This window comes from Dasypus novemcinctus, chromosome 9 (genome assembly GCF_030445035.2).
Source record: "Dasypus novemcinctus isolate mDasNov1 chromosome 9, mDasNov1.1.hap2, whole genome shotgun sequence".
Classification (NCBI taxonomy): domain Eukaryota; kingdom Metazoa; phylum Chordata; class Mammalia; order Cingulata; family Dasypodidae; genus Dasypus; species Dasypus novemcinctus.
Window position 1 is genome coordinate 91,402,035 of NC_080681.1, and position 15,403 is coordinate 91,417,437.

At 42.8% G+C, this 15,403-nt stretch overlaps 2 protein-coding genes across 3 annotated transcripts in view; both read right to left on the bottom strand.

Moving 5' to 3' along the window:
* Positions 1-6,154: 6,154 nt before the first annotated feature.
* On the bottom strand, positions 6,155-11,884 carry ZNF691 (zinc finger protein 691). The gene is made up of 2 exons (XM_004477390.5): positions 11,739-11,884; positions 6,155-7,674 (listed from the first exon to the last, which is right to left on the bottom strand). The coding sequence occupies exons 1-2, from the start codon at positions 11,865-11,867 to the stop codon at positions 6,811-6,813; spliced, it is 993 nt and encodes a 330-aa protein (XP_004477447.2). The 5' UTR covers positions 11,868-11,884; the 3' UTR covers positions 6,155-6,810.
* A 1,181-nt stretch (positions 11,885-13,065) lies between these two features.
* Positions 13,066-15,403, bottom strand: part of ERMAP (erythroblast membrane associated protein (Scianna blood group)) — a 36,229-nt gene continuing 33,891 nt past the window's right edge. For both annotated transcript variants that reach the window (XM_004477395.3, XM_012519207.3), the window contains one exon: positions 13,066-14,983. In XM_004477395.3, the coding sequence (XP_004477452.1) occupies positions 14,259-14,983 (725 nt within the window). In that variant the 3' untranslated portion in view covers positions 13,066-14,258. The remainder of the gene's footprint in view (positions 14,984-15,403) is intronic.

The window sequence follows — 15,403 nt, forward strand, 5'->3', positions numbered from 1 at the left end:
ATTCTTCAACAGTTAGTGTTTTAACCACAGCCGGAGGGGGAAACTTTTCAATTCTGTACTTTTCCAACTGAAGTGGGAAGAATGGGAGGAGGGATTTCTAAAATATTTTGTTTTAAGAAAAGGAAATTTTACAATAAGTTTCTGTCAAAAGGGGGATACTACAGGAGGGGAAAAAAGGCTCCCTTTGACTATCAGGGAGGTATATCAGAAAGTGGGAGCTCGTACAGCAAGCGCCATGTGCCCTTCACACAGAGTATTTTTGTGTATCAGTCTGCTCTAAAATGTGGTATACTGAAAAAGCACACCTTGGGAAGAGAGGAGAGGATGATTTAAATGTTTTATTATAGAATTCTTTTTGCAGTGGGTGACTATTTTCTGAATTTTGCTTTTTTGGGGAATAGCAAATGAAATCCTTTGCTTAAAAATAATTATACTGGCATTATTACTAGATACCCACTCAGTCATTAACAATTGGTCCAGTTCATCATCATATTGTGTGACAAAAATGTCTCCCAGAGCAGTGCCACTTAGATTTGCTGGCTTCCATTTGACGTTGTCAGGTTGCAAAAGCAGGAGTGGTACTGGCAAAATACAGCTTTACCCTTTCAGCCATCTGGCATAATTAAGCAAAGGAGCATATCATCCCTTCCTCTCTCTCTCTTTTTTTCCCCTTGGTACCAGGGCAGGGGAGTGAACCCGAGACCTTGCATGTGGGATGCCTGCCCTCAACCACTGAGCCACATTGTCTCCCCTGAGTTGGTTTTTTCATTTTGTTTTGCTTGTTTTTTTGTTTGTTTTTTGTTTTTAGGAGGCACTGGGGACAGAACCCAGGACCTCCCTTGTGGGAAGCTGACATTCAACAGCTTGAGCTACACCCACTCCTCCAATATCATCTCTTGCTCTGAGCCTCTCTTGAGGCACTAATGTAATACTGGACTTCTCTCATTGCATAACCCATTTATTCATTTATTCATTCCTTTACCCTCAGCTACTATTCCTCTTCTCCATTTATCATTTTATTTAAACTTTTCCACATTTGGAAGGGACGCTAGATTCAGCCATTGCACTGGCAGATTTCCAGGAGCAATACCAGCCTAGCAAGTGCCTCACATTAGTCCACTCCCATTCATACAGTGTAGCATTACACACATACAGAACTAGTGGGCTATCTCAACCACATTCACTGTAGCTCTATCTGGCAAAACCCCAATTTTGCCAGATAGGGTGAAGGCACAGTCTACCCTTAAGAATTCTGACATAAATGTTTAAAAGTATAGTTACACTTTCTTTCTTAAGGATCACCCACACTTTGTGGTACCCACAGTGCCACCTTGATCCTGGGGCCACTGAATAAGGTAGGAAAAAAGAAAGTTGAGGTAACATGGGTGGGGGGGTAGAAAATCGTACAGTCATATACCAGCATTCTCTCCCCATGGGAAGAACTGAACTGTTTTGGATTGTTTGCTGTTTGTTTGTTTGAGGTACTGGGGCTGGGGATTGAACCTGGGACCCTGTATGTGGGGAGTCGGTGCTCAAACATTGACCCATATAGCCTCCCTTGAGTTGGTTTTTTCATTTGTTTGCTTGTTGTTGTTGTTTTCAGGAGGCACCAGGAACCAAACCCAGGGTCTCCCATGTGGAAAGAAGGTGGTCAACTGCTTGAGCCATATCTGCTCCCCAAGAACAGTTTATTAATATCAAAATCCTCCCCCAACCTCCCTTCCCTCAAACCCCCAGAGAAGAATCTATCTAGTAGAGACCCTCCCTTGGCTTCCCCCCTACACTATATTGAGTATGAGCACACACTCATAAAGGATGTGCTTCTGTTTTAATTATGTCCCTTGAAAAGAGCTTATAGCTGGATTTGGGTTTTCTTAAAGGATCTGAAAAATCTTTGTCTTTTAACTGATGAGTTTATTTCATTTTACATTTATTTAGACAAATATTTCTATTGGTCCTACTTTTTGGGGGGAGTTAATTGGTGTTATTCCCCCTTTGCTAATTAGAAGTTATAAATTCAGTTTTTATTGCTTTAGTGGCTACTTTTTTTTTTTTTGGAGGTACCCTGGACCTTGAATGTGAGAAGCCAGCACAGCCACTGAGCCACATCAGCTCCCAATTTAGTGGCTACTCTTGATATGTTTTTTTTCTTTAACTTTTTATCTTGAAATAATTTCAAGTTACAAGACAGTTGCAAAAATAATGTAAAACCTATACAGAGAACTCCAACACACCCTCCCACATCCAGATATCCAGATCTACCAATTTAAAAATTTTCCCACATTTGCTGTATTATTCTATCTATCCATCCATATATCTACCAATTTTCTAAACATTTGTACACATCATGCTCCTTGAACACACAATACTTTCATGTACATTTCCTAAGAACAAGTATTATTCACTTATGAAACCACCTTAAGTAGTTTAAGAATTTGATATTGACATAAAACTTTCAGTCTATACTCCAATTTTTTCATATGTCCCAAGAACATCCTTTTGGGCCTTTTCTCCTCCATTATTAGATCCAGTCCACCATCATGTATTGCATTTAATTGTCATTGCCTCTTTAGTTGCTTTTATTTTTAGTTGTGGAAACATATATATATAACATAAACTTTCCCATCTCAGCCACTTGCCCTGAATATTTTAACATGCACACTTAATCTCAAAAATTAATATAGCTTCCCTCCACCAGAAGTTACAGAACTTAAAATGCTTTACTGCAAACACCCCCTCCCAATCTTTACAATACAGAACTCAGATCAAGACTTTCTCCATTTATAAACAAAGCATGTTTTCTCCTAGTTCACTTTTCCATTAAGTGTGTAATCCTTCACTTTTATGACGGGGTTTTAGTTAACAAATCATCACCTTGCTTAGGAGCTTGCTTGCTTCACCAAGTCTCTATCCTCTTGTCACTGTGTGGTTACTAGACCCAAGCCCCTAGGTTACAAGATCAGTCAATGTCCTCAGAAAATCCAAAGTGTCAGTACCAACCTGGTTTTCCGTTTCCTTTTACTTTTGGCCTCTAGGGATTTCCCTTATTTTTTGTGTGTGCAACTTGGTAATGCATTTGGATGGATATTTGCTGGATTTGGGGTAGTCACAGTTGTAGGTGTTTTATAACAGAAAGATTTTTAGTTCACTGGATTACCAGAAATGGAAGTTCATTTTTCTAAGTTTATTTTTCTTCTTTTTACTTTACATTAGAAATGTTTTTCTGTGTTTAACTTTTTATTCATAGCTGGCTTGAAAACTGTTATTTTTTATACTCTTAATCTTCTAGAGGCTGCCCCTAATTTAGACCTATATTTCTTATGAATGTGTAAAACTCACAGTATCGGAATCTTCACCCCGTGCAATTTAAGTATTGCACCCCATGCAATTTAGCCTACTTTTACCTCTCTGGTCTCTCTGACCATTACCTCCCTAGTTTTTTGGAATCATCTGGAATTTTAACTCTATATTGTTAAGGGCATATTTTTGAAATGCTCTTTAATTATCTGAACAACAGGGAACATTTCTAATTTCTTTGTACCCTCTAGCCCATTCCTGTCTTCCTCAGCTTAGCAGCTGCTATCTTGAGGATAAATGAAACAAGCTTGGGTAGGAAGGCAATACCTTTGGACTGATCTTTGCCAGATATTTATTTCTCTTTATGTATTAAAAAAAATTTAAAGGGAACTTTTAAAAAGTTACCAAGGAGTCTTAGTTTTGCTGCTTGGGGTAACTTTTCCAATCCCATAAGGTCCCTAACCTTGTACTCTCTCCAGTCCCTTCCAAATCTGTTTATTTTAGGGTATAAACTGGCCAGAACTTGACTTAGGTCATCTCTTTCTTATAATGTGATATTTCATTTAATCAAAACAATATCAATTATAAGACACACTCCAATTTTGAAGATGAAAAAACGTAAAAAAAAACTATTGGCAATTATAAGACACCATCTATAGTTAAGATGTGCCACAGTCTTGTTATGGCAGACTCGCTTCTAAATATTAGTTAAGGCCAAAGGCTCAGATGCTATAAAGAACAAGACAGTGGCTTAAAGAACAAAGTGTTTTTCTCTCTCATTAATAGTTGTGAGGTGAGCACGTAGGTCAGTGGAACAGCTTTACTACACACTAAATTTAGGAACTCCGTTCCTTCTATCCTGTTCCTCTGCCATACACTAGGGGGCAATATTTGGGATAGACTGAAAAATTAAGTCAATGTTTATCTGAAATTCAAATTTAACTGGGCATCCCATATTTTATCTGGTAACACTACAGTAGGGCATTGTGTAGTCTCCAACCATCAAAACTGAGTTCCTGCAGGTTATAGTTGGTGGAAAGGAGAAAGTGAAGGAATATGCCTACTTTCCAAAGGCCTAGGCCCAGAAATAGCACATTATATTTCCCTTCATTTGACATTGGCAAGAAAGTAAGTCATGTGACCTCACCCAAACTGCTAGGGAGCCTGGAAAATGTAGTTTAACTAAGTGCCCAGAAAGAATGGGTAAACAGATTTGGGAGGTCAATCAGCTCTCTCTATCACAAGAACCTCCTGTGTGTCCTTTATCTCTTCTCTAATATTTTTCCACGTCTTTTTTTTTTACCCCTCTAGATTCTGGGGGCTTTTCCTGATTTTTATCTTCCAAGTGTCCCTTGAATATCTAATTTTAGCTGTCATGTTTAATTTCTAAAAGCTATTTCTTATTCTGTAATTGCTCCTTTCCACTGATAACCATTCCTGTTCTATGGATGTGGTAGTATCTTCTCAGATCTTTCTGAAGATACAATTAGATTTTTAAAAGATTCTATTGTTCCAAGACAACTTTTTGCTTTCACTTATTTTCACTTATTTTATCATGCTTTTTATCTTTTCTTTCATACTGCTAGCTGCTTTTATAATTCTGGTTCCGTTTGTGGAATGACAGATCAGGTTATTAATCTCAGTAATTGAGTTGGTTTCCTCGGTTGCTGTTTTTAAGCCTGCTTCCCTGAGGCCACCCTTCTGAGCAAGATTGAGTGAGGTCTTCCGTCAGGTTTCACTATAGGTTGAAGCTGAGTGGCTGGGTCATTGCTAGGGAGGGTGGGAATTTATAAATGTCAGAATGAGAAAGGTTTTACTCTGGGATGTCAACACCACACTAAACACAAAACACACTAGCTTACGCCTGGAGATTAACGAGATTTCTATACAATGAGCCTTTTGGTTTTTTTGTTTGGTTTCGCCTAGCCATAAGTACAAGTCCATGCTAGATTTAAGAGGAGTCAACTGATGCAGCCGCTATACCATTTCTTCTATAAACCTCCTTTTTGGGGCCCAATTTTCATGTCTGTCCTCATGACAGACTTGCCAATTTTGAGCCCAGAGCCTCAGGAGGGTTTTGCCAAGAACAATGCGCAACCCGCCCCCCCCCCCCCCCAGCCCCTCTGCTGCCTGTGTTCTCGGCTGTGGCTTCCTCCACTCTCTTGAGCCATCAATGTCTGTTGCCTACTACTAGAAATCTGTAGAAGTTTCTGGTCTGCTAATGACAGCCTGCTAACCCTCTTCTGTGCCATTCTCTTTGCTGTTAAGTGTTCATATTCCTATTCTTTTATTTTAATGGGGTCTCAGAAGGAAGAGGAAAAAATCATTTGTGTTCAGACTGCTTTCTTGACCTTTAATATGTTTACATGCTTAGTGAATCTCCAAGGGGATTATTTGTTTTTGCAACTTATAACCTCCGACGTTTTCAGGGGTGGACAGAGCTGTTAAATGGTAAGGTTTTTGTTCTGCTGGGCTATTTGATGTTTTGGGGAGTCCAAACTGGCAGCAGGGCTGAGGAAAGCTAAATAGTTTTTTATAATAGGATAAAACAATCTGGAGTTTCCAGGGCAATCCAGGAGGAAGTAAGGACAGATGGGAGGAGAGAGGAGAAGCTAGTGACAGGCCATGGTGTGACTCCTTTCTGAGGTGAAAGATATAAATGTCAACTAGTGAAAGCTCAGTTAATGTTAGCTCCTTTCCTTTCTCCTTCGTCCTAAACACTCCTGCTTTCTTTTGCTTTTCAGAGTAGCCATCCCATTCTGGCTTTTTTGGAGCTCAATTCCCTCCCAAAGTGGTTGCAGTGGGACCATCTCCCCAGCCCCCACTTCTTTGATGCCCCAAAGAAGTACACAGGTGGTTTTCATTGACAGGCTTTACTGTTCATCACTCTGCAGAAACAGATGCAGGTTGGGGTGGGGAATAATAAGTACAAACATGGAGTATGAAGGCCCCTGGTTCATGGCTCCCTGAGGTCTTCTCTTTAATTCCTAAGGCAGGACCTCAGATCTCTTCTCCAGGTCAAGGAGGCCCCTTCCATTGAGAAGGCCTATCCTCCCAGCCCAGAGACAAAGTTGGGAGCAAAGCAGCTGCTAATTAACAGGCCACTGCAGTGTGCCCTAATCTTAAGCAGTTCATATACAATTTGGAGGACCATCAGATAGTGCTGCCCATCTCACAGGTATTTCCTCAAAGGCCAGGAGACTGCTGCCCTAATGACAAAAGCATGTTCTGAGGCTGCCTATTTCTCTTTCACCCTGAGGAGGTAAAACCAAGACTGAGTCCTCTGGCTTTCCAAAACAAGAAAAGAGCTTTGGAAAGAAGGATTTTTACTAGCTAGGAGTCCCTTCTCAGTTCTTTCTGAAGAGTTTGACTTTGCAGACAATAGGAACCCATTCTCCAAAGCAGGATGAAGGGCTATAAGTCAAGGGGACAGCAGCAGATCCTAACGATCTGTCTCCTACACTATGTTGGGGTCTCTTGGGCTCTCTCCCTTACTCTCTGAATGAGTCTCCTTCAGCTGGAATCTTTCCCCATCTGCTCCCCCATGTGCGTTTTCTGGTGTCGGATAAGATTTGAGCTCCGGGAGAAGTGCTTCCCACACAAAGTGCACCTGTAGGGCTTCTCCCCTCTATGGGTCCTCTGATGTGCTCCAAAGTTGGAAATATCACTAAAGGTCCGTCCACACTCGGTGCATTCATAAGGCCTTTCGCCTGTGTGGGTGCGGTGGTGCACGCCAAAGCTGGAGCTGTTGCTGAAGCTCTTTCCACACTCACAACAGATATAGGGCGCTGGCTCGAGGTGGGTCCGGTGATGCACAGCCAGCGTGGCGCTCTGGCTGAAGCTCTTGCCACAGATCTCACAGCGGTATGGCCGTTTGCCCAGGTGATCTTGCTGGTGTGTAGTGAGGTCTGAGCGGCGCCGGAAGCTCTCCTGACACTTGGGACATTTGTAGTGCTTCTCTTCTAGATGGATCCGTTCATGCCGGATACGGTTGGAGCTCCTTGAGAAGCTCTTGCCACATTCAGAACACTTGTAAGGTTTCTCACCAGTGTGGATCCTCTGGTGTGTTCTCAGATTGGAGGTATTATTGAAGGTTTTGCCACACTGGGCACAAATAAAGGGTTTCTCGTCTGCCTCCAGCTTTGCATGACCAATGGGGTCCCCTGGCTCTCCAGCTGGAGCAGTGACTTTCTTCCATGATTTTTGTGGGTAGGTTCCTTTTGCTCCCTTGGATAGGCTCTCCTGCTCGTGCTCTGTCTCACCTCCTGGGACCCGAAAATCCCCTGAGTCATCCACTGTCCAAGGCTTACCCAGTTCCCCTTCCTCAGGCAGGTGCTGTTCTGGATTCTGCTCCTGCTCACTGCCCATCTCTGAACCCTAAGAATGAACACAAATGGACAACAACTTTATTCTTTGGAAAGGTCCAGACCACAGGAATCTCATTCACGTTGAAGGGGTATGTACACCTTCCCCATGGAACCATCCACCAGAAATAACTTCAATTAACTAGAAGATTTAGAGAGAATGCCGTCACTTACTAACTTTCAAGTGACAAACTTTTACAAATATTTAAAGCTACCCACCAGAGGGGGTGGGACACCAGTTTTGTCCACCACTAACAGATATTTGTTTAATTTGAATAACTTTTCTTAATCCACTAACCAATGACAATCTAGACTAATTCATGTGCAAATAAAGGAGCTTCCACCTTGGGATGAGTTCAATATTCCGCCTAATTGTAGGTTAACTGAAACTCCCTTTATTGTTTCAATCCTTCTTGAAAAATCTTCCTTGGAAGTAGCCATCTATTTGCCTGCTTTCAAAATGAACATAATAGAACTTCTAATACTTGAGGTTTTGCTGGTTCCCTGCATTAATTTTTCTGAAAGTTAATTCTGAACCAGGTCCAGCTTTTAACCCTACCCCTTCTCAGACTCCCATAATCTAGCAACTAAAGGTTTAACATCTGGCAAAGTTGGGAGCCTGGGTTGGTGTCTGTTCGGACGGTCAGTGCCCACCTCCACATTCAAACACCACACAGAGCCACACAAATACAGTCACATACGAAGCTATATATTCATACATACATATGACCACAATCTCACATCATACACATCACACAACACTTTCACAAATATACAAAGACACATAAACACAGACATACACTACCCTCCCCTCCACTAACAATACACACACATACACAGCTACACACACCCAAGGCCAGGATAGGGCCTGCCTTATGAAACCATTAATAAATGCTGGCTAAGCTGCACAGACTTTTGATTCCTACTGCAAGGACAGGGAATGAGGGAAAGAAAGTACTTCCAATGAGAGAAGAGTGGTGGCCTTTCCTCTAGACCCTGTAGAATATTAACATTTTGAATGGCAGGGTGGGCTGGTGGAGATGGCTGCCCAGAGTGACGTCAACAAAAGGATGAGGGAGGGAAGTATAGACTACAATAAGACATTGATGATAGACAATGAAAATTCCTTCAAATCAGCAGAAACCAGCATCATGCTTTAATGAAAAGGGCAGTGATTAATACAGATTCAGGATTGAATTTCAGTGGTGACACATACTATCTTTATAACTGCCATATTATTTAACCATTCTGAACCTCAATTCCCTCATCACTAAAATTGTGATACCTATCTCCACTGCAAGTCTTTATATTAGAGAAAACGCCTATAATACACCCAGTGTAGTGCATGGCCTGTACTAGTCATTCAGCAAATGACAGCTTCTATTACAATTGTTGAACTCACTATGTGTTAAGAAGAATTCAAGAATGAAAAAGGTCCCTTACATGATCTTCCTAAGAAAAAAAAAAATTTTTTTAATTAAAACATCGTGTAAGACTATATATAATCTTCTGATGTGTGAAATATCAACAGGTGATAGTCTCAGATCTTTGAGGAACAGGGATTGGCAAACTTTTTCTGTAAAGGGCCAGAGAGCAAATATTTTAGATTTTGCAGACCACAAGGCCTCTGCAACAAGTACTCAATCTGGCCACAACTATTCAACCTTGTCATTGCATTGGGAAAGCAGCCATAGACAATACATAAACAAATGAGTATGGCTGTGTGCTAATAAAACTTTATTTTAAAAAAAACAGGAGCTGGATTGTAGTTCACTAATCCCTGTTAATGTTTCTTGAAGAATAAGCAATGTGAAAAATAATAGCCTTGCTTCGCTTTTAAAAATGCAAGTAAGCATCAGAAACAATACATTCCTTGATAATTAAATTCATTGTTCCCTGACGTTCCTTTTAAATTACACCTCTCACTCCCAGTCCTCCTGCCCCACAGCACTTCTCATCTTCTAACATTTCTATTTATTATACCAATTAATTATTGTCTGCCTTCCTCTGTTGAAATATAAGTTCCATGAAGGATCTTTGTTTTATTTTATTTACAATGTAACCCAAACTCCTAGAGTCATGGTAGGTGTACATAGTAGATGTTTAATAAATATCTGTTGAATGAGTCCAATAATGAGGCTAGGCCTCTGTCTCCAAAACCCATCCCATGCTTACTTGTGGCTATTCTGATCCAATGTTCTTCAGCAATCTTCTGATTTCTGACCACTTCCTCCTTTGTGCATCCACAGAATATTGTGCTTGCTTTTATAGTGATTTGCAAATGCCTGCTTACATGCCTGTTTCTCTTAGAGCAGGGACTGGATCATAGTCACCTCTTTCCCCAACACAACATCTGGTGCTCAAATGTTTGTTAAATGAATGAATGAATCAATCAATCAATCAATCAGTCAGTCAATGAGATCTTAATTCATACCCCAATCCACCTAGGGCTCCAGTATCTCTCTTTAAGCAATGAACTACATGGCCTCCACTCACTTCCAATCCTGCTATTCTGAGAACCTATAATTTACCAAGCTCTGACTCTACGCAGCTGAATGCTGGGTGAAAATAAGAGCGAAAAGATTTAGGATTATGGTCCATGCCTTCACACAGTTTATGGTACCATACAGTGAAACAAGCCATAAACTGAACTCCAAACATTTCATTCAGTGTAGAAGGTTAAGTTCTAGGGGGACAGACACTATGCCTTAGTGTGAGTCACCTTTGTAACCTACTCTTCAGTGCCTAGCACAATGCCTGGCACATTATACAGGCACCAATAATAACAGTTTACATTTTTAAAGCTCTTACCAAGTGCTAGGCCCTGGACTAAGCACTACATACAAATCATCTCATTTCATCTTCACAACTACAATTCTTTTTTAGAGATGAGAAAACTGAGGTTCAAAGAAATTAGGTAACTTGCCTAAGGGCACATAGCAAGTAAATGCTTTTAACCCTTACACTAGTATTGGGGGGAGAAAGGAGGGAAAGAGGAAAGGAAGAAGGGAAGAAAGGGAGGAAATAAAACCAGTGCCCTGGATTTCAGATGACAGAGGCATTTATCTCCCTGAAGAGATTAAGCTGGAACTGGCAGGATGAGTGAGCAAAATTGGGATTTGCAGAGATGGGGAGTCCCATATCCAGAGAGGAGTGTGGCAGCTTAAGTACAGAGGCATTTTCATAGCATACTTCAGAAATTTGGGAGAGAAAGGGATCCACTGGGATTGTCTTCCCGGGAGGATCAGAGGCACACAGAGGGGCAAGGGTGGAAGGGACTGAGGCAGTGGAGAAAGGACCAGGTCCAGGAAGAGCCAAGAAGATGGAGCTGGTGATCACAGATTATGAAGTCCAGGAACCTGGGTTAGACGAAAGGGACTGAGTGCGAGTCCAAGGGGCCAAGATGGAATGGAGCCTAAATTCAGGTCTTTGAAGCCAAGTCAAGAGTTGGGGTGTGGGAGTCGGGGTGTAGGACCGGGGGTGTCGGGGAGAGAGAAAGGACCTGGAGAGACCAGAGGCAAGGTATTGAAGGCAGGAAACTGTTCTGAGGAGCGGGATGACGGGTCTGAGAGGGAGGATTAAAGTCAGAAGGTCTGAGGAGATGTCCAGGGGAACAGGGGGCAAAGGCTGCAATGAGAGGTCTCAGGACCAAGACCAAAGAGTCTGGGTTGTGTGTTGAGGGACCGGGAGAAGCCGATGGCGGAGTGGGGAATGAACGTTCTAGAGGACAGACGTTGGGTTCAAGGATGCTGGCGGGTCTGGGGCAGGAGGGGTCAAAGTGGAGGAGGGGCGGATTCCAAAGGTATAAGCAGTGGCAGGGAGGCTGGATTACTCAAAGGTCAACAGAAAGGCAGCAGATTTGGGGCCGAGGGACAGCAAGGGGGCCACGAAAGCCGGGGGAGGGGGACAGGGGTTGGGGCGGAGGGATCACAGGGCCCCACTTGCTCCCCATTGGTTCTGGGGGAGCACAGAAACCCCCTCCAACTTGTAGGTGAGAGGGAAAGGGTCGTGCCCACAGAGTCCCCGCGAAACCGTGTCCGCCTCTCCCTCGCGATCTCCGGCGGAACCCAGACCCACCTCACTCCGGCCGCTCGGTCCTGGACAGTGCCGCCTCTCTCTGCAGGGGTAGGAGCCGGAGCCGGAACCCATGAAGGATCCGCCCTGCTTCTCCAGGATTGGGCTCCTGGTATCATTCTTCTTTCCCATTGGCTTTGGCGAGCTGCCACAACGCGAGTGGCCCAGGCCCGACTGCCAACCAGCTTTCACCATAGCCGTGGCATTCTGGGAGTCGTAGTCCTGAGGAAAGAAATGGGCTGGGAGAAGAAACTGCGAAGTTTTGAAGCTGGCCTTGGAGCCTGGGTTGTTCTCTAACATCGTCGGATTTCCCTCCGCTCTTCGGTGTTCCAGCCCCACGTGCGAGGCTGCCCCTCTGGAGAGTTGCAGAATATGTAAAGCTAACCTGCACTACCGACCTTCAAGGGCTCATGGACTCAAGTTTGTTCTTTACTTTGCCTTGCGACCCATGATGATCCTACAGGCATCCGGAGAAGCCTAGAGTCTGTCACCTAGCTCTAGGTTTATCATTTAAAATCAAATTGTAGAATTGGAAGGGAGTCTGAAGATGAGCTAACCCATTTAGAGACGCTAAACGTGCCCTGTTTAAGAACTATCTCCAGGTCTCCCAACGCCCATACACAGGGATTTTTCCTAGTCTTAGGTACGTCTCTGGTTAAACCTGACAGTCGTTAGTTAATCCAGACATAACAAAGCCCCTGAAGTATAGCCAGGGTTAGGATTTTTTTCAGGTTTTACCTTAAAAATTAAAAATAAAGGCTAATTGGACAAGTAGGTTGAAATTCTACAGGTTTCTCATATCTGTCTACCATTTCAGTGCAAAGAGTGTTGCCTTCGGGGCCAGACAGACCAGGTTTATAATCCCAGCTCTATCACCTAGCCTTTTGGAGGGCCATTTTCCTGACAGAAATATTTGTAAGGATTAAATGAGTTAACATATATAAAATATATATATATAAAACTCCTGCCTCCACAAATGTTAATTCTCTTTCCTGCTGGTAAGTTTTCTTATTCCGTGGGAGGAGTGCTAACAATGTGAATTAGTTCTGAGATTGAACTATTCAGAAATGTATGTTGAAACTGAATATGTGTGAGTGAAATATATGTTTCCGTCATATATTGGTAGCTTATAAATTGATTTAAGGACAGTACTGGAAGGCAGAAGCAGGAATAAAACTATGGTTTTATAGTTGTTAACTGTGGTTAAAGTTTGCTTGGTTGACCACAAAGCTGCTTGAAAACCAATTCCAGATTGTGTTTTCCTCTTACCAGCCCAAGGCCTTTCCTCACAACTTCCCAATCACAATGAAGATAACAGCATGCCAAACAATGAAATACCAAGCTTTTATTTAAGAACTGTACAAAAGCAAACAAAAATTCCACTCAGACAGTAATAGAACATCTGACAGGCAGAAAGATCTAGATTCCACTGGGTAGAACTGTGTTCCCATATGCAAACTGATAGCCAATAGCTCCACAAGCAGGCCAGATCATATTTGTGGTGTGACTTCTTTCTGGAAGCCACACCAAAAACCAGGCTTATTATTCTATCCTCACATGTGGTCCATCGCTTCCTATTAGCCAATACTATCTGACCTGAGAGGCTGTGTGATACACAAATAGTTAAGTCTTCCTGTAAATGGTCTTGTGGAAACAGCTCCTACATTGGTGGCTCAATCTGTCACATTTTCTGGCTGGCCCTCTCTGAATCTCAGGGGGCCCAAAGCCTGTGTTTAAAAGGGCCAGCAGGCCAGGCTGACTCATCTATTGCTGTCTTTTCAAGGCCACACACAGCTAAGCTGCTCTGTTTGAAGCTGTCCTTCCCAGCTCCCTGATTGTGCTCCTAAGAATTTTCAGGACTATAGTTACCAAGTTAAAAGTTCCTGTACCTGGTTATTATCAATGCATAGATTTGCTTTTGAAAACATGTACATTGACTTTGGATGTCATCAAACTATGTTGTAAGCAGCATCGAGACAATTGAAAAGGATGGCATGTTTCAATTTCCTCCAATTCCTGAAGAAAGAAGGAAGGGTATGTAGGCCAAAAAAAGTTTACTTTTTTAAGAAATTGGTTTCAGGGGCTAAAGGCCTGAAATGAGAAAGAAAGAGAGAAAAGCAGTCTTTGAAGGGATGAGTAAGAAGCAGGAATTCTGCCAACAGTGGTCCATACTTCTATCACTAAAACTCAGAATACATGATGAGATAGAGGGAAATTCTTCTAAGTATCTCCTGAAGTAGAGAACCATTTCTGCTGAACCTGTACTGCATCACACTTTCAGCATCTCCACCTAAACCTAAATTTCATTCAGTTTTTAGGAATTCTCCTTCTAGAGCAATGGAAACTTCAAGTTCCCAAAAGAAAGGCAGGGCTTATAACCAAGCCGTAGGGAAAAGATGGTATAAATAAGGGTCTGGATTTGGGGTAAGGAGATGAGACATTACAGAATCATGTGTTGGACCAGGAGACTCAAATACAGGTGCTGGACTGGACAGTGAGGGTAACAGGTAAGGAGCCCCAGCCCTAAAAGTAAGGAGCTTTGAGTCCCTGAAGGGCTGGGCCAAGCTCAGAGGGCCAGGACAAAATCATATCACTGTGTGGGAAAAGCTCCAGTCCCTGAGGGGGGTGTAAGGAAGGGTCCACCCTCAGGGACACATCTCCATTAGCCTGGCCTTTTCCTTCTGGCTTGGGGACAGTTGGTTCTTCCAATTTCTGGAGTTCTGAACAAATGATAAGAGGTGCTGTGTTTTTCCCTCCATCATGAAGGCATGGTTCAAAGAAAGGGCGAAGGGGGCCAGAAAAACTGTGGGTGAAAGTAAAGATGTGGGATTTGTCAGTCACATTGTAGAAGGAGATGACTCCTGCGTCATAGTCCAGGAAAATTCCCACACACTGTGGGGGCTCTTTCAGGCAGAAGGAGGTCTGTGGGGATGTGAGAGCTTCATATGCATTCTCATGACTCTGCCGTACAAGCCAGTGTCCATTGGAGGGTGAGGCAGTGACCTTTCCCTTCCTGCCCACTGACTCACTGCACACCCCAAGGATCCATTTGGTCTTGTCTCCCACGTACACTTCCCAGTAATGACAGCCAGCTGTGAAGCACTCAGAGCCCAGGACACTGACAACGAAATCAAATCTCTTTGGGTTGTCGGGTACAGGCTGCCTTCTGTCTCCAAGCCTCACACACCTCTGGTCCTCAGACAGGATAAGTTTGGGATGCGCTGTGTCTGGATCCAGGGTCACAGCCACTGCAGAGAGTAACAAAAGGGGTGGGGTTTGGGAAGGCTGGGTCTAAAGGGAACTTTGAGTAGCTTTGGAGGGAAAAATAATCTGTGTCTGAAACCACCATCTTTGACACATTTAAGTTCTTGGGTCCCACCTACATATATACTGGAATCAAAGAAAACTATCTTTTATTCCTCTAAGCCTCCTGGTAGGATATTAAGAAAAACATGAAAAAGAAGTTCTTCATTGGTCTGTGAAGCTGTCTTAATTCTTAAGAAATGCTACCTTTGTCTTCAGTTTTCCAAAGGAATCTAACATAGCGATAATTAACACTGGTTTTAATGTTAGACCTGGGTTTCAGGCCCAGCTCTACCAGCACTAGTTACATGGTCTTGGGCATGTTATTCTTCTCTAAACCTTGGTTTCCTCACTTGTTAAATGAA